General features: G+C 39.4%; 1 protein-coding gene across 3 annotated transcripts in view; it reads left to right on the forward strand.

The window, feature by feature from the left end:
• Positions 1-21,369, forward strand: part of tbc1d22a (TBC1 domain family, member 22a) — a 365,228-nt gene that overhangs the window by 95,306 nt on the left and 248,553 nt on the right. The window contains exons 6-8 of one of the 3 annotated variants that reach the window (XM_072562565.1): positions 2,998-3,126; positions 4,323-4,385; positions 6,477-6,542. In XM_072562565.1, coding sequence (XP_072418666.1) covers positions 2,998-3,126; positions 4,323-4,385; positions 6,477-6,542 — 258 coding nt within the window. The remainder of the gene's footprint in view (positions 1-2,997; positions 3,127-4,322; positions 4,386-6,476; positions 6,543-21,369) is intronic. The other 2 variants (XM_072562566.1, XM_072562567.1) reach the window with 2 other exon arrangements.

Here is a 21,369-nt window from a genome sequence, read left to right on the forward strand (position 1 = left end):
CAGAGGAAATTTTTTTGTACTTTCTGCAGAAAGTTTTCCAAAATCTTTAACCAAATAGATCTGCACATATATTCTCATATGTAATGTATGTAAAATATATTCTCATTCATCAACAATAACGTAGATTTATGTGTTGGCCTGGATTTGGCAGTTAGTGAATGAACAATGAAGTTAATGGACCAAAGACAACTCGCAATCATTAAATGTCTGTAACAAGGTGTCATCATCTAACACCGATCACTGAGAACAAAATACGCCACACAGTGTCTACTCAATCGACCTGATTCAAGAATTGTCACTAAGTGATGTAGTGTAAAAACCAAAAGTTATAAGTTGGAGTGTTTAACTTAATGTAAAATCATGTATTGTAGGCAAAAAGGAGATAAGGAATTCTGATTTAAGTGATAAGAGACAAAGAAAAAGTGAAAACTTGCATGTTGTAAATCTCCATCAAAAATTAAAATTTGCGATTTCACTCTTGCAAAAAAGATTATTTCACTGGCTTTAATAATATTGTTAAGTGTTTAGTTTTGCAAGCCCTTGTTGTTTTTCTGATGGGTTTAATGGGTCACCAGTGAGTAAGGACAGCACTGTCACATCATTTCAATGATTTTAATCCTTAGTTTGGTCAAGAGCCTTAGAAGCAGTTTAGTTAGTGGGAGAGTGGAAGGTGAAACTTGGCACAGGTAGCTGATAGCCTCAATCTTAGAACAAAGAAGACAAGCTATTTGCACTTGTTGTTGAAGGTGATGGTGTTCGTTGATTGCACAATGCTCAGAATCATTCACAACTCCTCATACTGAAGCCAGTGTTCGAGTGTAACAATACCTGCACAGTATTGAGGCTTGAACTGATAAATACCAAATCATGTTTGTGCCATACAGTGCCTGACAGTAATTATCTCAAAGAGAAAAAAAAACACTTTTTCCCTTGACTTTAAATAGTATTGTTATCATTGAACTCTTTCTCCACTTTAAACATCTTGGGTGTTGATGTTGACCAGAAACTAAGTTTTATCACTCTGTATAAATACCATGCTTACCTAGGGAAGGTAACAGACTGGGAATTCTGAGATGGATAACTCGCCACCTGACTCCAAAAACTCTTCACATCAATTACCAAACAGAAATTGGAAATGTAATGGAATGTTCTTCAATTGTCTGGATGAGTGTGGCTCCAACACCATTCAAGATTTTCAACATTAGCCAATGCAAAACAGCCGACTTGATTGTCTCCCCATTCACTACCTTAAACATTGACTGTCTCTACCACCAATCCGCACTGACAGCATAAAAGCTGCACTAAGGCTTCTTTCACACCTTTTAAAAGAGGCACTTTATCAACTGTTACGACATGAGGTAAACCCTCCTGCTTAATTTAAACCAGCAACACGGAAAAATTTATCCCGTGCAGTAATCTGTGAAAACTCAAGATGCCAAGAACTATTTAAAGTAAAAATAAACAACTTTATTTCTTAAAATACAACAGAGAAATAATTAACTTACAACCATTTACAACTCCTTTCTCTAACCTATCTTTTACTTTCCCCTCTAAAATACTGGTTTGATAAAAATCTAGTTAAAGGTTACAAAACAAAACTACTTATCTCAAAAGCTTTAGGTTCTTCTTTGTATTCCTGTGTCTTTTCTTCTTGGGGATTCTGCTTCACAGGTTACTGATCGATAAAGATACCTTTAAGAGAGTTATTTTTCAGGCAGTCTTTATATACTGGTGGCTTGGCAGTTCTCCTCTCCACTGTTTGCTTTTCCCTGATCTTATCCCAAAGTATTATACTGTGTCATTGGCTTTTAAGATTGTCAATATACTAAATTCAAACTTGATTGGAATTGGTATTTTTAGGGGTATAATTTAAACTGATTGGCCTAATTTGAATCTGTTCAGTCTTTTCCAGGCAACCCACCTCATCTAGCTTTTGACCAAGTGTTACATTGTTACCTTATTGAGAATACTTTGTACTGTCATGTAGTTCTGCTAGCTTCTAACTCTCTTAAAGGTACACTACATTCATAACACAACTGGAAGGACAAAAGTAGCAGATGCACGGGAGCACCACCTAGACAAGTTCAGTTCTGAGCCCCATACCATCCTGACTTCACATTCTATTGCTGTTCCTCCATTGTTGGCTCAAAATGGTCAAGCCCTTTCCCATCAGCACTGTGCATGCATGTGCACCAATTGAATGATAATCCTTGAAGACTGTTCATAACCATCTTCTCAAGGACATTTAGGGTTAAGCAGCTATGCTGGTCTTGCCAAAAATATCTACATCACATGACAAAAAAGTTGTGGATATGAAGCAAGGCCATGGAGGAACCTTTGGATGAAATTGATGTTGTGGATGGGAACTCATATCTGAAGTGGTTGGGTGGGTGGAGATTTGGTGGGAGAGCGAATTTACTGGAGGTAGTCTGTCTGCTTTCAAAGAAAAGGAGGAATGAAACTCTGAAAACCAATGTGTACTGTGCTGTGACAGCAGAGACAAAAGCACTGGAGAATGTATTAAACACCCAGTGGTTAATGTCAAGTATAATTTGTATATTTGGACCAAATCATTTTGTTGCCACACAAAGGGTTGGACCAGGGAGTTCAATTTTTGTTTGCTCAAAAAAGTTGACATTTTGTAGGTCAAAAACATCCGGGAAAGTTCCGAAAATAATATGCATAAGATCGTGTTGAACACAGAAGTCAGACATGTCATAAAGGGAGCATTGGACAGTAAAATGAGCAAGGTCCCAATATGGCTGTCTCAGTGAAGAGGCTGTGGAGTAATTAGCACTGTTCTTTTTCAATGAAGCAGATTAGTCCAATTGAAGGAATCTTCTAAAGCCTTGGGTTGAAAATGACTTCATATGTTGATTCTCTTCGCAAATGTTCATAGTTCAGATCAAATTAATTGTTTGAGCTGCAAGTAATTTGTTTGTTCAACTTCATGTTCACTGGATGCAAATATACTCATTTGTTGTGCTTTATTTCCAGGGTTACTTGCCTGCAAATGCAGAAAGGAGAGAAAGCACGTTACAGCGAAAGCGAGCGGAGTACTTTGCTTTTATCGAACAATATTACGACTCTAGAAACGATGAGCACCATCAAGATACTTATAGACAGGTATTTCAACTGAAAATGTTTTGTTGCACCTTTTCTGAGTGAAATATAAATGTTGTGTATGTAATTTGTCTCCACCTTTCTCATTGTTAACCTCTTGTGGTTAAAAGTTTGCATTTACGGTTGAATTTAACATCTCAGCAAGAACTTGTAACTATACAGTGCCTTCAGGGTAGGTTGCAATGATGGTCTGGGAGCTACTGCATATCAATGAGACCAATAGTGATGGATGAAGACAACTTGCTGTGGTTTCGGAAATAAGCAGCTGATTTTTGGATGAGCTCGAGCTTTGGGAGGGCACAAATTCGGAATAGTTAATTCTGGAACTAACAAAAATATGGTTGAGTTTTCAGTAGCAAATAGGCGCAAACACAAAACCAGCCTTGTCATCGCGGTTCACATAGGCGATTTTTGTGATAGAACGAAAGAATCAGAAGCTCAGCTTGAGATCGAATTGAAGATCAAGACTGTTAATACTATACATCAAGCAGAGCTCTATTTCGATATCTTTTAGAGTCTGATTCCCAAGTTGGAGTTAGATTTCAAAGTTGTAATGATCTTGAGGTTTTCAAAGTATGGTAAATGTTACTATGACTGTACACCAACAATATGCTGAGCAAATGCTTAGTAAGATATGGATGGCACACATGATTATGGGGAGGTTCACATGATTGCAATAGTCTAATGTAGTCAACATGTAAAATTGCTTTGAACTATTAAGTCACTCATGGTTCAATAAGGCCAACCACCATAATCCGAATGTAATCACCTTTCAATCAGAATATTTTCACTCAAAATATTACATTTAAAATTGGACTCTTCGATTACTAATCAAGGAGGACATATTTCTTCAAGTGCAGTGTTTCTCACACTATTTCAACTGAAGGCAAACTGTGTTCCATATCCCATGTCTTGCAAAATATTATGAAAAGTGAAGTTTATTTTTATTAGCAATGGCTGCATTAAAATGAGCAGAAAAATTTGCTCAGAATTTGCTGCAGTTGCACAGGTAGAGTTAATGCCATTTCATGCCTGACAAAAATTGACACTTTTAGATGTTCATTTTGTATATTGGAGTAATGATTGGACTGCAAGTTAGTATTTAAGAGCCATTAGATTTTTGAGATTTAGGTTCAGAAAATGGAAAAATGTTTCAGACAACTTTTTCCTGAAACTTCACTGTTTTTCTAAATCATCAGATTGCCATAGATATTCCTCGTATGACTCCTGAGAGTTTAATACTACAACCAAAAGTAAAAGAGGTAAGAGCTTTTGGGAATAAAGTAAATAAGATATTTTCCCTGCCTCATCCATCAGTTTCACAACTAAAACTTTAGTGGATGGCTATATGGTTTGATTTTTGCAGAGCTGGGTTTATCATTTGACCAATTGTTTTACTTAAAGTCAATGTGATGTATATTGAATTTATTTAATATTGTTTGTCATACTTCAAAATTGGTGTAAATATTACATTATTTAACATGTATTAATGATGAAATATGATTTGAGAGTCATCCAAAAAATTAGTACAGGACTGCCTATTTGGGCTTGATTTGATAAATTAATATTTTCTTTCTGACCAGTTGTCATTCTAAAGACTAAACTACAGGTCAGAGGTCAAGCACAAGAACTGTCTCTCTGCTTTTAGTAACGCTGACCTAATTGTCAATCTGACATGTTGGTGTTGGGAGGAATATAGCAGTTCTGGATCAGCCTGCTTCACTTCGCTGAAATTGCAATACCTTGTGCTACATCTATCATAATTTTGGTTGGTGTAAATTTCTATGAATGGATAATTTCAATTGATAATGGACATTCTCATTGAATTCAGTGTATGACCACAGTATGAAGCTCAGATTTAGAGAAACCTTTTCGATGTTTTAACTGTGCTTGGGACATCTCTTCCCCCATTTACTATATCAGTTTGAGAGCTGTTTTGCTAATTGCAAATTGTACGCCTTTGGATTTTGTTGTATTAATACTGCAAGCATTGAAGAGTGTATTGCCTGCTTTGAATAGCAAAGCAATGGAAGCTTTGGTTTATTGTGCCTTTTTGGCAGGAAATGGAGAAAGCAGAATGTGTCTGTTAGTGTGACTTATCAATCTGCAACAGTTATCAGTATCCCTCCAGAATAGTTGGATCTTCGCAATTTGTTTAAAAAAAAATGGAAGATGATCTCTTCCACTACCAGAGGTGTCTTTGGGGCCATAGACAGTTTCCATTATGGGTTAGTTGTAGAAAATGGAAGAGTAGTTATTATTAGGCTTTATGTTGTCCTTTGGAGCATAAAGATACCACTTTGGAAGCAGAACTCTGCCTTTTAATGCTGTTGATTTATATTAGCAAGTGGATGAGTGACAGCAAAGCTAACATTTCACGAAGAATGCAGTTACAAAATAAGATTGGAAGTGTAGCTTTAAACCTTCATTTTTACCTTGAATCCCAAGAACTAACTTGGGAGTATTTCCTCTTACTAAAATTATCACTTAATTTCCCCGGTATATAAATGCACGCATACGTACATGCATATGTGTGCACTTTTTGTGTAAAAATTGACAAACTTTATTGTTGAATGATGGATGAAGTTCACTATTGGACTTGCAGTTTATAGTTTCCAGTTTTCAATGTTCAGTTAACAATCAGAATCATGCTAAGCAGGAAGATTGCATTTCAGAATGAAGCAAACAAGATACTCTGCTGTCAACCGTTTGCAATTTTACTTTCTGTCAAAGTGATGTGGAAAACCTATGTTGTTATACTCACCTGAAGTAAAGGAAAAAAATGATCAAATGCAGTTCAAGAAAAAAAACCATTTCCAGTGGAAATGTGGATCCAGGTCAGAATGGTACTGCTCCTTTGCTTTGTCCTTGCCCATCAAATTTATTCTAATGTACATGTGCTTTTATCGTCTGTTGATACAGCATGTAACTTATCCTTGATATTTTTGTAATTTTGTGATATGTTCTCAGAATGCTTTCAGAGTATCAGAGCATTTTTTAATTGTGCAATACGTGGATGATTCTTGAAACTGTTTCATGTGAAAATGATCGGAATATATACATACTTATGAAGTATTGGTATTTTTGATTTACTCAGCTCTGCAAACACTGCAGGCATGACCAAAGCTTGGATTCAGAGTTGTTAGATTTGGTTCTGTTGCTAAATGTATTCAAGGAAGATTTCGCCTTGAATTGTGACTCCTCAAAATTTTCAGCATTCCTGAAAACGGAACTACATTCCACAGCTTGGAATCCTTGGCTTTGAGCCCCAGCTAAACGCTAGCAATTGTCTTGACTGGCTGCACCACTAGTAATAATTTGGCCTCTGCTACTTGTTTTCTCTTTATTCACAGATTCATATTGATATTCCAAGAACTAATCCTCTTATTCCTCTCTTTCAACAAGCTTCTGTGCAAAAGGTGAGAAAATTAATAAATGATCGACCAGTGGTGCTTGAATGGTGTAATGAGAAAAAACACTGATTCCACTCTTTTAGCTAACTAGTTAGAAGTTCACACTTGTGTGATTATTTGATTATCGCTTGCGTTGAGCTAACTTGGAAAAAGCTGAATAGTGTTAACCTACCCTGTTCCATTTCATTTTGGCTGGAGAATCAAGTTGATCTTACACTTCTTCATTCACTGCTGGTCTATCGAGCTGCCTGCTGCACATGACACTTTCCATAATATTGGCAATGTTAACTTAAATAAACATTCTGCATCAATTTAACTGAATTTAACTAGTGCATCAACTCATTGAACTAAATTAGAAGGTTAAAATTACAGTTTATGCCTTTCTTCACTTGATTAATTTGACCTTGACACTAGTTTTACAGTAAAAATAAACCAAGTTATGTTTTTATGTTTGTTCCTTTATTTGTTTTTTTTTAAATTTCTACTGTTGGTGACTTAAGATGTGGGAAAGACTTGTGCAAAGAGCCATCAGCAAAATTGTTCCATTGAAAATATTTTTGAAGTGGTGCTTTATCCAGGCATTCTTTCAATTTGTCTTTTCACTGTGGCAATAGGCTAATTAGAATGATTTTACTTGGAAATTCATCTGTATTCCAGTAACGTGTCAGAGTTAACCTGAGCAGTGGTTCTAATTAGTTGTCTTTCGGCACTGAACAAAGCCTGGTATTGAGGGAACTTGTCTCCTGATACTTTAATGAGACCAAGCAAAGCTTCTACATTAAAATAATTGAACATTTCTGTATGCAGTTCGTTTAGTGTACTTAGAAATTGTTAGTTTGTTTTTGCATCTTTGGAAAGTATGGTGTTTAAAGATAGATAAATCATTTAACTTCGAACTGTTGAAGCTTTCTACCTGTTTAATGATTGACCCTCTTGTCACGATACTCCTGCAGCTGTTGGTTTTACATAACCACTCCTTTACACCTTACTTTGACCCTGTTTTGGTTAATTACTTTGTTATGACCGTAGCTTTTCTCCTACCCAAAGGGTACAGGGTTGAGGGTGTCATGCACATTGATTTAAGCCATTCATTCGATCGTATTGAAGTGTGAAAGAAAAAAAAACTAAAAGAATTGTGGATTCTGGAAATGAGAAGGAAAAATACAAATTACTGGGAAAACCCAACAGGTCTGGTAGCATTAATTGGCAGTTAATATTTCGGGTCCAGCGACCCTCCTTTAGTTTGAATATTTCTGAATGTGAAGTCTGATTTCTCTCCACAGATACTGCTGGACCCACTGAGTTTTCCTAGCAATTTGTATTTTCCTTGTTTTGGGTCCAGTGACCCTTCTCTAGTTTGAATGTTTCTGAACATGAACTCTGATTTCTCTCAAAGATGCTGCCAGACCTATTGAGTTTTTCCAGCAATTTGATTTTGTCACTTGAAGTGCTTTTTTCATGAATAGAGTATGGGTACTGCTAATAAGGCAATCTTTAATTTTCCATTCCTGATTAATGATTGAGAAAGAAGTGGTGAGCTGCCACTTTGAATGGTTCCTGTCAATTTGATGTTATTTTTCTTCAGTGGTTAGACAGGGAGTTGAATTTTGACGCAGTGACTATGAAGGAAAGGCAATATATTTCCAAATCAGGTTGGTTGTATTACTTGAAGTGGCTGGATTGTCCTGAAGTGAATAAACTTGTTTCTTTGGAAAGTGTTTTCTTTCAGTTAGTGTGTACTTTTTTATCCAAATCGCATTCCTTGAATCTCGAATTACTGCTACAACATTGCTAATCCAATTTACATATGCCATTTACTGATGTTGCAACTCATGGAATTGGAAATCAGACACCATTATTTCTTGAGTCAACACATGTGAAAAGACTTGTTCAAGCTATCCAAAGTCCCCAATTTATTTGACCAACTCAGGCTAAAAGAAAACACTCTCAGGCTTCTGTATTGACCTCAAAACAATTGGCTTCAATCAACAGCAATTAGGAAGTATGTATTGCTGACTTATTCTGTACAAGTTAAGATTGCACCTTTTAAATTCTCCCCTTCACAAATGGACGGACAGACAAAAAGACATAGATATGAAAGATAGAAAAAGCAAAGAAAATCAGGGAAGCAGTTTGATGAGCACATGAATTGAAGTTTTTATTTCTGTGTTTTCCAATTCCTTTCTAGTCTTTGTTATGGATACAAGGTTGTATGCACATCAATTCTGATTTGTCTTCGCTGGTTGCAAATTTATTCTTTCACTGTGTGTGGATGTGTTTTATTCTTTCTTCAGAGAGTTTGAAGAGTACGGTCATTGGAAATTTGTTGCTGTTACTGGATACTTTCTGGTACCTCTACACGGGAGAGAAGCACAGAGAGAGATTTTTTGATGCTTGTTTTCTGCAGGCTGAGTGTTTCTCTGATACAGTGGCCCCGCACAAACGACAGCCATTTGGCCAGGAGGCACGCAAAATGTGTTGACAAGCAATTATCATCTCAGTTCAGAACCCATAGGTCTGCTTTAGCTCTCGCTGTTTGATTTGATTTATGGTCATGTGTATTTATTACATATACAGTGAAAAGTGTTGTTTCATATCGCCACTCTCCAGGGCTATCTTACAACATGGAAAATAAACCAAAATGCGGAATATAAAGCCAGAAAAATACAGAAAGCTAATCTTATAGTCTTATCCAAAAACATTAGTGGCAGTTTGGAACAGCTCCTGCTTGTAGCTCAGCCATGGACCTGGATCCCATCTCCCCCACCCCGATGCCTGCAGACTCTGCTGCTACACTGATGACACTGCTGCAACCGCGTTTAGCTGCTGGGACAAAGAGTCACCAGTCTCCAGCGCCATCTTACCTCCACCAATGCTGCTGTGGCCATGAGTTCACACAGGGCTGACATCACCAATACAGCCGCCGCTGCTGATGCTGCAGGATCCTGTGTTGGTGCCATACTGATTATCATTGCCACCTCTGCCATCAGCTGCCCGAGCCTAGCCATGGACCTGCAGCCTCGGCTCAGCCTGTGAGTCTGGACCGGACAGTTAACCCTGGGAACTATTCCTCACTCGCCATATGACCTCTGGCTGGAGTGGAGCTGCGTCTGCCTCATCCTACCATTGTCGCTGCCGCTAGGCTCCTTCTCCTTTGTCATTTACTCAGCCTCGCTATTCCCCAGGTCTGCACCACTATCTTTGTTTGTCATTCTGTGCAGGGCATGCTCTCGCCAATGCCGCTGCAACTGAGGCAAAAAAGTAAGAGAACAGACTTTAAAGAAGAAAAAGCAAACTTAAAAGAAAGGTAAAAAGCCCAATTGCAGCTACTCTGCCGCCACCATCTTGAAATATCCACTGTTCGAGGAAAGCTATGTTGTTTTCAATTTTGAGTGTATTCCAGTAAACATGGTTTTTAACTTTGCACAGTTTCCTTGAGTTAAAACATAATCTTCCCCTTTTTATAGCCCATAGTCCAAACACACAGAAAATAACCTAGACTTTGCACTGTGATCTTTTTAATTTCTGCAGACTCGGCACAGTGGAAAATATGTTTCTACCATGCTTGTTTTCTCTATGTCCATTTCTTCAATTCATTAAGGAAAGTGACAGAGGGACAGCAGCAAATTATAGACTAGTTAGTCTCAGTTGTCTGTTGTCAGGAAACAACTATAGAGTATAATTAAGGATTTGGTGTCTGAGCAGCTTACAAATCTTCAGCTGATTACAGTAAAAAGTAAACTGGCATAGATTGGTAAAGGGTCAATCATGCAGGATGAATTTAATGGAATTTTTTTCAGTAAGTGACTGAAGTCGTCAAGAAGGGGACTGTAAATGTATGTTAATACGTATGGACTTCCAAAAGACATTTGATAATTTTCTTAAAGAAACCAAGCTAAAATTGCAGCTTTTGGGATTGAATAACAAATTACAGAATTAGCAGTACACAGTTAGTGATGACATGGGTTGTTATATGGCTTCAACTGTTAACTACCTTCATTAAATACATAAATGATGGAGTAAAACGTGCATATCCAAGTTAGCCGAGGATGCTGCGGTTGAAAACCGTGTAGATTTAAGTACAAAGCAAGATATTATTAACAGGGCAAATCAGTGGGAAAAATGTTGGCAAATGAATTTCAGCACATTTAAATTAGATCATTAGTTTTAGGCCGAAAAGAACTGGTCACAGAATTTTATAAAAGTAGAAAATGTAGGGCCTGTTTACATTTGTAATTGAACTGTCATGGACTGATACACAAAATAATCAGAAGGATTATTGGAATGCAGACTTTGATGTAACCCTGCCTTCTGTTGGGCTGCAAATCTCTTCCCATCTTAATTTGGCACATCGGCATGATCTTTAGGCCCTTGTCCACTATTACACAGATAGGTTGTAGAATGGACAAAGTTGGCTTCTTACCTGGTAATTGTGGATCAGGAACAGCAGTTATGCCATATCTTTTATGTTTTGCCATATGTTTTTGATAGGATGATGGCAGACCATGGTTAGAACATGTATGTCTAATTGTGGATCCTGTTATGCTGAACTTGTCTTGGGAAAAAAATGATTGCATTAAATGATGGAATAATGATGTCACATGAATTCATAAAATAAGGCCATTCATTTCATCGTTTAGCGTCATAGAGCTTTACAGCATGGAAACACCCTTCAGTCCAACTTGTCCATGCCAACCAAATATCCTAAATAAATCTAGTCCCATTTGCCAGCATTTCGCCTATATTCCTTTAAATCCTTCCTATTCATATAGTCATCCCGATGCCTTTTAAATGTTATTGTACCAGCCTCCATTACTTCTTTGGGCAGCTCATTCCATACATGTACCACCACCAAGATTGGCATTTGGTCTGATTTAAATCTTTCCCCTTTTACCTGAAACATATGTCCTGTAGTTATAGACTCCCCTACTCTGGAGGAAAAGACCTTGTTGATTCAACCTATCTATGCCCCTCTATTTCGTAAACCTCTATAAGGTCACCCCTCAGCTTACGAAGCTGCAGGGAAAATAGTCCCAGCCAATTCAGTCTCTCCCTCTTGCTCAAGCTCTCCAACCCAGGAACCATGCTTGTAAATCTTTTCTGAATCCTTTCAAGTTTCACGCATTCTTCCGAGAGCAGGGAGACCAGAGCTGCACACAGTATTCCAATAGTGGCCGAACCAATGGCCTCCCGACATGACCTCCCAACTCCTATACTCAAAGCACTGACCCATAAAGGCAAGCATACTAAAACTCATCTTCACTGCCCTATCTACCTGCGACTCTACTTTCAAGGAACTATGAACCTGCACTCCAAGGTTCCTTTGTTCAGTAACACTCCCCAAGACCTTAGCATTAAATGTGTAAGTTGTGCCCAGATTTGGCTTTCAAAAGTGTAGCACCTCACATTTGCCTAAATTAAACTCCAACTACTACTCCTTGGCCCATTGGCCCATCTGATCAAGATTCCGTTGTACTCTGAAGTAAACTTCTACGCTGTCCACAACACTTCCAATTTTGTTGTCATCTCAAAATTACAAGCCACCTATGTTCACATCCAAATCATTTATATAAATGAAAAAAAGCAGTGGACCCAGCATCAATCCTTGTGGTACACCACTGGTCACAGGCCTCCGTTCTGAAAAGCAGCCCTCCGCCACCACCACCCTCTGTTTTTTTTACCTTGGAGCGAGTTCTGTATCCAAGTGGGTAGTTCTCCCTGTATTTCCTATGACCTAATTTTGCTTACCAGTCGACCATAAGGAACCTTGTTGAGCACCTTACTGAAGTTAATATAGATTGTGTCAACCACTCTGACCTCATCAGTCCTCTTTGTTAATCCAAAAAACTCAATCAACTTTGTGAGCCACGATTTTTCCACGTACAAAGCCATGTTGACTATCCCACATCAGTTCTTGCCTTTCGAAATTCATGTAACTTGTGTCCCTCAGAATTGCCTCCAACAAGTTGTCGACCACCGATGTCAGGCTCATGGGTCTAGAGTTCTCTAGTTTTACCTTACCACCTTTTTAAAATAGTGGCATGACGTTAGTTAACCTCCAGCTTTCTGGCACCTTATCTGTGACTATCGATGATGTGAATATCTCAGCAAGAGGCCCAGTGATAAATTCCCTAGCTTCCCACGGAGTTCTAGGGTGCACCTGATCAGGCTCTGATCCATCTTTCTGCATTTTAAGGCATCCAGGACTTCCTCCTCTGCAATATGGACATTTTTACAGATGTCACTATTTACTTCCCCATGTTCTCTCTCTTCCATATCCTTCTCCACAGTAAATACTGATGCAAATCCTCATTTAGTATCTCCTCCATCTCCTGTGTCTCCACACATAGGGGGCCTTGGTGATTTTCAAGGGGCCCAATTCTCTCCATTGTTACTCTCTTGTCCTTAATATAATCCCTTTGGATTCTCCTTAACCCTCTTTGGAAAACTATCTCTTGTCTTCTTTTTGCCCTCCTGATTTCCCTCTTGAGTATACATGTACTACCTTTGTACTTTTCTAGGGATTCACTCGATCTCTGCTGCCTAACCTTGCTAGCCAGTCTACCGTAAAGAACCTTGTCAAGCACCTTACTGAAGTCCATATAGATCTCTGATATATGCTTCCTTCTTATTCTTGACCAAAACCTCAATTTCTCTCAAACTCCAGCTTTCCCTGCACCTACCAGCCTTTCCCATCACCCTGACAGGAACATATTGTGGCGGACCTATTACCTCATTTTTAAAGGTTTCTCATTTCCAACTGTCCACTTAGCCGTGAGCATCTAACCCTCAACAATTTTTGAAAGTTCTTGCCTAATACCGTTAAAATTGGCCTTTCTCCAATTTGATCCGGTCTATCCTTTTCTATCACGATTTAAAAACTAATAGAATTATGGTTACTGACCCCAAAGTGTCCCCCACTGACACCTCTGTCACTTGCCTGCCTTATTTCTCAAGAGTCGGTCAAAACTTCTCAAGACGTTTTGCATCTCTGGAATAAGGTGGGTGAACTTGCAGCATTGATACCTGAGACTTTGATGTTGTGGCCATTTTGGAGACATGGTCAGAGCAGGGACAGGAATGGTTGATGCAGCTTCCGGAGTTTAGATATTTCAGTAAGATCAGGCAAGGTGATAAAAGAGGGAGAGGTGTAGCATTGTTAGTCAAGTGCAGTATTACGGTGGCAGAAAGGACGTTTGATGAGGACTTGTCTACTGAGGTAGTATGGGCTGAGGTTAGAACCAGGAAAGGAGAGGTCACCCTGTTGGGAGATTTCTATAGGCCTCTGAAGAGTTCTAGAGATGAAGAGGAAAAGATTGCAAAGATTATTCTAAACAAGAGTGAAAGTAGCAGGGTAGTTGTCATGGGGACTTCAACTTTCAAAATATTGACTGGAAACACTGTAGGTCATGTACTTTAGATGGGTCAATTTTTGTCCAATGCGTGCAGAAGGGTTTCCTGATATAGTATGATTAGGGCCAGTCAAGGACAGGAGTGGGAAGTTGTGTGTGGAATCCGAAGAAATAGCAGAGGTGCAAAATGAAAATTTTTCATCAGTATTCACACAAAAAAAGACAAAGTTGTTGAGGAGAATACTGACATACAGGCTATTAGACTAGATGGGATTGAGGTTCATAAGGAGGAGGTGTTAGCAATTCTGTAGTACCCTGGGCTGGATGGCATTTATCCGAGGATTCTCTGGGAAGCTAGGGAAGAGATAGCAGAGCCTTTGGCTATGATCTTTATGTCATAATTATCTACAGAAATAGTGCCAGAAGGCTGGAGGATAGCAAATGTTGACTCCTTGTTCTAGAAGGGGAGTAGAGACAACCCTCGTAATTATAGACCAGTGAGCCTTACTTCGGTTGTGGACAAAGCTTTGGAAAGGATTATAAGAGGTAGGATTTACAATCATCTAGAAAGAGAGAATTTGATTAGGGATAGTCAACATGGTTTTGTGAAGGGTAAGTCGTGCCTCACAAACCTAATTAAGTTCTTTGAGAAGGTGACCAAACAGGTGGATGAGAGTAAAGCAGTTGATGAGGTGTATATGGATTTCAGTAAAGTGTTTGATAAGGTTCCCCTTGGTAGGCTTTTGCAGAAAATTTGGAGGCATCAGAAAATTATCCATACTAGCTAGCATAGGTTTATTCTTTTTTATGATGACACCTTATGAAAACTCTTATTAGCTGCAATTTACATCCGCTCCGCATTTTAACTGATCCTTGCAGTGATTTGATGTTTCTAAGTTTCTTTGATATTGATGTAGTGAGGGATTGTCTTCACTTCATACTTGTCATAACAAATGTAAATTGTGCTAATGCTGACATTCTAAGTACGTAAGTATAGAGGTGGTGCTGGAAAAGCATGTCAGGCAGCAACCGAGGAGAAGGTGAATTGACATTTTGGGCATAAACCCTTCATCAGGCTTGTGGGCCAAGGCGACGGAGAGATAAATAGTAGAGGTTGGGGCTGGGGGAAAGTCGCTGAGAATGCAATAGATAGATGAAGGTGGGGGAGAAGGTGATAGGTCGGCCAGGGGGGTGGAGCAGAAAGATGGGGAGGGTGAGGGGCAGGTCAAAAGGCGGTGCCAATTTGGAATGTTGGGACTGGGATAAGGTGGCAGGAGGGGAAGTGTGGAAACTGGTGATATCCACATTAATCCCATGTGATTGCAGTGTCGCATAGCAGAAGATGAGGCTTTCTTCCTCCAGAAATCTGATGTTTTGGGTTTGGTGTTGGAAGAGGCCCAGGAGCTGTATGTGTTTGGTGAAGTGGGAGGGGGAGTTAAAGTGTTCAGCCATGGGGCAGTGGGGTTGGTTGGTACGGGTGTTCCAGGGATGTTCTCTGAACCGATCCGCAAGTTGACGTCCTGTCTACCTTATGTAGAGGAGACCATATCAGGTGCAATGGATACAGTAGATGACATTTTTGGAAGTATGGGTAAATTTTTGTCAGAGGTGGAAGGATCCTTTGGGGCGTTGGATGGAGGTGAGGGGTGGGCACAGCTTTTGCACCTTTCCCTGTCACTGCAAGAAAAGAAGTGCAAAACATGTGCCTACCCCTCTCCTCTCACCTCCATCCAAGGCCCCATAGGATTCTTCCACATCTGACAGAAATTTACCTGCCCTTCCACAAATGTCATCTACTGTATCCCTCGCACCTGATGTGGTCTCCTCTACATCGTGGAGACAGGACGCCAGCTGGTGAATCATTTCAGAGAACATCTCCTGGGGCACCTGCACCAACCAACTCCATTGCCTTGTGGCTGAACACTTCAGCTGTTCCTCCCACTCCACCAAGGATATGCAGGTCCTGGGTCACCTCCATCATGAAAACCTAACCACCTGATGCCTGGAGGAAGAACGCCGCCTCTTCTCGTTTGGGACAGTGCAACCACACGAGATTAACGTAGATTTCACCACTTTTCCCACTTTCCTTCCCCCCCCCCCCCCTTATCCCAGTCCCAACCTTCCAACTTGGCACCACCGTCTTGACCTGTCCATCGTCCTTTCCATTTATCTGCTCCACCCTCCTCTCTGATCTATCACCTTCTTCTCACCTTCATCTACCGATTGCATTCTCAGCTACTTTCCCCCCAGCCCCATGCCCTCCCATTTATCTGTCGGCGTCCCTAGCCCGCAAGCTTCATTCCCGATGAAGGCCTTTTCCCCAAACGTCCATTCTCCTGCTCCTTGGATGCTGCCTGACCTACTGTGCTTTTCCAGCACCACCCTCTCAACTCTGATCTCCAGCATCTGCAGTTACTCCAATTCTAATTGCATAACATGACTTCAGAAAAATCAAGAGTTGCTACAAGGAACACATCACTGCTGACCATTTACAGTTGTTCCTTTGCCTTGGGTTCTTCTGCTTTTCCATAGTGCCCTCCACCTTTCCTTCCTTCCTTTCAGATTTTTTGAAATATTATCTGCATAATCCATACTCTGGTTTCTCACTGTGTTTGAAATCTATCCAATCAAGTTTTCAACCCTGCACTAAAATCTCTAATCATAGTTGTTATCTTCTGTGTTATCAAGCATTTTGTATTTTCAAACATTTTCTAATGCTTGCCATTATCCCTTGGTGATGTATCAAAAAAAATTCTGTGTGATCTGTTTCCACGTGTACAACATTATTCGATCTCCCCAGCATCCCTCATTCTCAGTCATCAGATGGTTTGACTGACAACCAGTCTTGGTTAATTTGTGGCTTCCTCCAGTTGAACATTAGAAAGACTGAAACCATCATTTTAACCTCGGTCATGCTGGCATTGATTCTATTCTTTCTGTTGCAGTTTGAAGCATTTACAGCATCTTAAATTTTGAGTCAAGTTTTGTTCCCTATCCAACCTAATTCAATCTCTGCTTCATCTGCCTAATCTATTCCTGACACACTCAGCTGTGCTTTTGGCACTTATAGCTAAGTCTTTTGTGTCACAGTCCTCACCTCATCCAAAGCTCTGTGGCTGGTATCTGAGCCTACTCTGATTACAGTGACAATAATGTAATGGTTATATTACTGGAATAGTGTAACAGAGACTTGTGCTTAAAACTTTGAATTAAGACATCCAAATACCACCATAACATTTTGTGCATCTGAATTCAAGTTTTTAAAAAATCAGTAAAATAAAGTTGGAATGAAAACTTATTATCCATAATGAAGAGCACAAAGCTTTTGGATTATTGTTTAAAAACCCAAGAAGTTCTCTTGTGTCATTCAGCATAGGAAACTGCTGCCCCAAACCTAATCTTATATGTACGTGACTCCAGTAAACAGCAACTTTGGGCTATTTCTGAAATGTCAGACTCTGTCAAACGATGAAAACCATATTGTGTAGAAAGCTTTGATTTTGCTCATTGCGTTTGGATGTATGAAACAAAACAGTGTGCATTCAAGCCAAGTCAACCTGGCAAAGTCTTGCTCAATAATCGGAGAATCAAAACCAAGGCTATGTTTGTGTCCAGTGGAACATGGCACAATATTAGTGAGCTTCTTTTAAACTCAGTCCTTGTAGTATTGCAGGCTGATTCCTTAATAAGAGGTCAATACTTGATTAATCATCATGCAATCCATTAATTGAGTTGGTTGGGTTTTTTAAAAGTTTGAACACCATGAAGAATTTAAAATTGAAGCATGTGATACAATGAAACCTAGACCTTATCATTTAACTTTTTGAGATGGGAGAAAAACCTTTTGGCTGCTCTTTGATCAATATCTTCCACTAATTGTTTGGTATTTACTCCTTTGCATGAAAAGACATTTGAAGAGGTTTACTCTTCAATCAATGAGCGAACAATGCAGGATATGCATTAAGTGCTGTGTTTTGCCAAAGATACAATATCTTGACAGATACAATTGCACGTGCAATAATGACAACTATTTCTTCATTAATACCACTCTTAGTCTTGCATTGGGAATAAATGGATAATTATATCAATGGCAAGTCAAGCAAATGTCTTGTTGGCCTTCATAAAACTGTACCTAAGCATGTCAGGCTCCTCCATTGAGAGATACTGTGTTATATGATTGGAAGAGAGTGACCCAGGGAAATATTCTGGATCTCATGAAGTCTCTCGGAATCAGGCTACTGCCTGCCTTCCCTTAGCTATTGAATTAGTAGTCTTTCTATGTTGAGCATCACTTGGAAGAAGCATCTAGGATAGCAAAGGTGTGGAATGCACTCTTGGGGGAGAAACCGACATGACAACATCTACATCCTCAATGATTTACAATTTGCAGATTTTGTCCATAACTCTGTTGGCAGGAGTGGCCATCAGCTCTGACTTGTGGAAATGAAGTTCTGCTATTAACCTAAAAACATCCTCCATTGAGTTGAGTAGTATTGTTACTGTTCAAAACTGGATAGCCCTCACTTTACCAGTGCCATGAAGCCAGACAACAAACCATTGTTCAACAAAGAGTGGAGAAAAACTTGCTAGGACAAGCACGTAGCATGGCTGAAAATGGTAATGCAACTGCACAAACCACGTGCTTGCTAAATATTAATGTTGCTTCTTTGGAAAAGTAAGTTATTCCATACTATTCCATATCAGATCAAAACTCTGCACTTGCTGTCACATCTGTTTGGAAATGTTTGTGTTGTTTCAGGAACTAAATGGATGAGGAGATTCCATGAATATCTCCATTCTCTAATTACAGTTGAGTCAGCATGAGTGCAATTGGTAAGGCTGTGGGATTCACAACCACCTTCAGCTAAAGGTGCCAAATCGGTGATCCATCTTGGCCTCCTCATGAGGCCAAATATCTCCTTTTTGAGTCCACAGCTAGTTTGAGTTGTTGCATGTGATAAAACAACAATGACAGCTTGCATTTATGTAGTACATTTATTGTATCAAAATGTTCTAGGATATTTCACAGTAGCATTACTAAACTGAATTGGTCACAAATCCATGATAAATTCACATTAGGAGAGTTGACCAAAATCTTTTACAGACCTACCTCTTTGACAATGAAATAAGAATCCAAGAACTGGTGGCTAGAATAGGCCATTGGATATATTAAATATTGTCATTCAATAATGTCATGGCTGATTTGAATTTTGGTCTTAAATCCATTTCTCCATCTGTCTGTGATATTGTCAATCAAAATTCTGTTGAACATAGCCTGAATATATTCAGTGATGCAGCTTTTCCAGCTCTCTAATCCCAAAGGTTAACAACCTTGAGACAAGAAATTCCTCCTCATCTTCTAAAGTGAGTACACTTATTTTGAATCTATTCCTGAGATCTAACCTCCTTCAAGGGAGACGAGAGGTTGGGGTAGTTGTTTGTGGGGAGAGCATCCTCTCAGCAACATCTTTCAAGACTTCTGAAGAATTTATGTTTTAATAAGGATACCTTTCTTGTTTTCTTAACTCTCTTCAGTATAGGCTCAACTTTTCTTGAAGAAACAACCCTTTCCATCCCAGGAATGCAGCGAGTGAACCTTCTCAGAATTGCTCCTAATGCAGGAGTGTCCCTCTTCAATAAGGAGACCAAAAACTGTATACCAAAATGTCACCAATGTCCTATGTTGTTGAATTCTTGCACGTTGTCTCTCCGTTTGAGATAAAGATAGAGACCTGCAGGGTGGGAATTTTGGAGCATTGCATTTGGACAGTTGAAGGCAAAATGAGCGGTTATGATTAGATTCCCTACAGTGTGGAAACAGGCCCTTCGGCTCAACAAGTCCACACTGACCCTCCGAAGAGTAACCCACCAGATCCATTTCCCTCTGACTAATGCACCGAACACTATGGGCAATTTAGAATGGCCAATTCACCTGATCTGAGTATCTTTGGACTGTGTGAGGAAACCGGAGCAACCGGTGGAAACCTGTGCAGACATGGGGAGAATGTGCAAAATCCACACAGACAGTCGCCCAAGGCTGGAATCGAACCCGGGTCCCTGGTGCTGTGAGGCAGCAGTGCTAACCACTGAGCCACCATGCCCATAATTAATGGAGGAGTGCTGAGACCTTGAAAATCTGGGTTGGACTAAGATAAAATAATGGGGAGAAGTGTATCCATGGAAAGATTTGAAAACTAATATGAAGGTTTCAATTTGTGCTGGACCAGCAAACACAGGATTGACTTGCGAACAACATGACATGCAAGTTAGGATATCAAGTTTTGAATGAAGTTTATAGAAGGTGGAACAGTAGAGGTGGCCAGTAGAGCTTTGGATCAGTTTATCAGGAACTAAGACATGGGTGAATTTTTCAGTGCAGATTACCTGAGGCAGGGCATAGTTAGTTGCTATTATGAAGGTGGAAATATTTGGCCTGAGCGATGACATGGATATGTAATTGGAAGCTGACCTGTCAGCCGAAGACGATGCTAAGATGATGAACAGTCTAGTTTAAGCTTGGACGTGTTCTGAATCCAGCTGATTTTATTACTGGGGAAGTCAGAACCCAGACTGAAATCTGGCTTGATAAAAGATATTTATTTCTGTTTTAACAAGGTGGTATCGCGAGCACACAATGTTGCAGATTTAATTTTAATAATAAAATTGAACTGTATTGAGCAAAAGAAATGGAGGTATAATTGAATAAACTAAACTGCTCACATATAATAAATATTTAAAGATTCTGAAACATGTTGAAAGTATGATCTCATTTATCCCTAAAGTACCCCTTTACAGATTCCCACCAGAGAGAATATACTTTGAGATAATCTATTTTAAAAGAAAAACTAAGCTATCATCTTTTCTCAGGAGCAACTGCTTTATGCATCCAACTTCATCAAAACCCCTGCAGAATTTTCAGCCTGAATCTGACGAGGTTTTCTCAGCTATAGGTGTTCCCTTTAGGCCCCAAGAATATCCAGAACTTCACAACCAAAGCTTGTTTACTTTGGTGGCATAATATTTTCCCAAATGCCACAAAGTTCCATTCGTTCTTGGAGACCATCTTGCTCATTCAGTTTCAGAAGAAATCGCCATGGTTGCAGGAATAGCTATGTTAGAAAAGCCCATGTGCCACTGGTTGAAAATTCAAAAATCCCAACTCTCAAATATATGATATACACAAATTACACACCTTGTGTTACATTTAGAGGGAGGGAAGTCCCTTGTAAGGAAATTAAGTTTTTGGCACAAACAGAAGATAATGGCTGCAGTCTGACTACACTTTAGCTTGAGGTAATCTTTGCTCATTTATTACTGGTTGTTGGACAAGCAGTGTGTCAGAGAAAGTGAAGACCTTGGGAGTGGAAGTGATAAAATGGAGTTGGATCTCATTAACACACTTGTGGACTATGATGTGTTTTCAGATCGTGTCATCACGAGGCAGCATTTAGATGTGAAATAGAAACATAATTGTTATAGAT

The sequence above is a fragment of the Chiloscyllium punctatum genome, chromosome 44 (assembly GCF_047496795.1).
Source record: "Chiloscyllium punctatum isolate Juve2018m chromosome 44, sChiPun1.3, whole genome shotgun sequence".
NCBI classification, from domain to species: domain Eukaryota; kingdom Metazoa; phylum Chordata; class Chondrichthyes; order Orectolobiformes; family Hemiscylliidae; genus Chiloscyllium; species Chiloscyllium punctatum.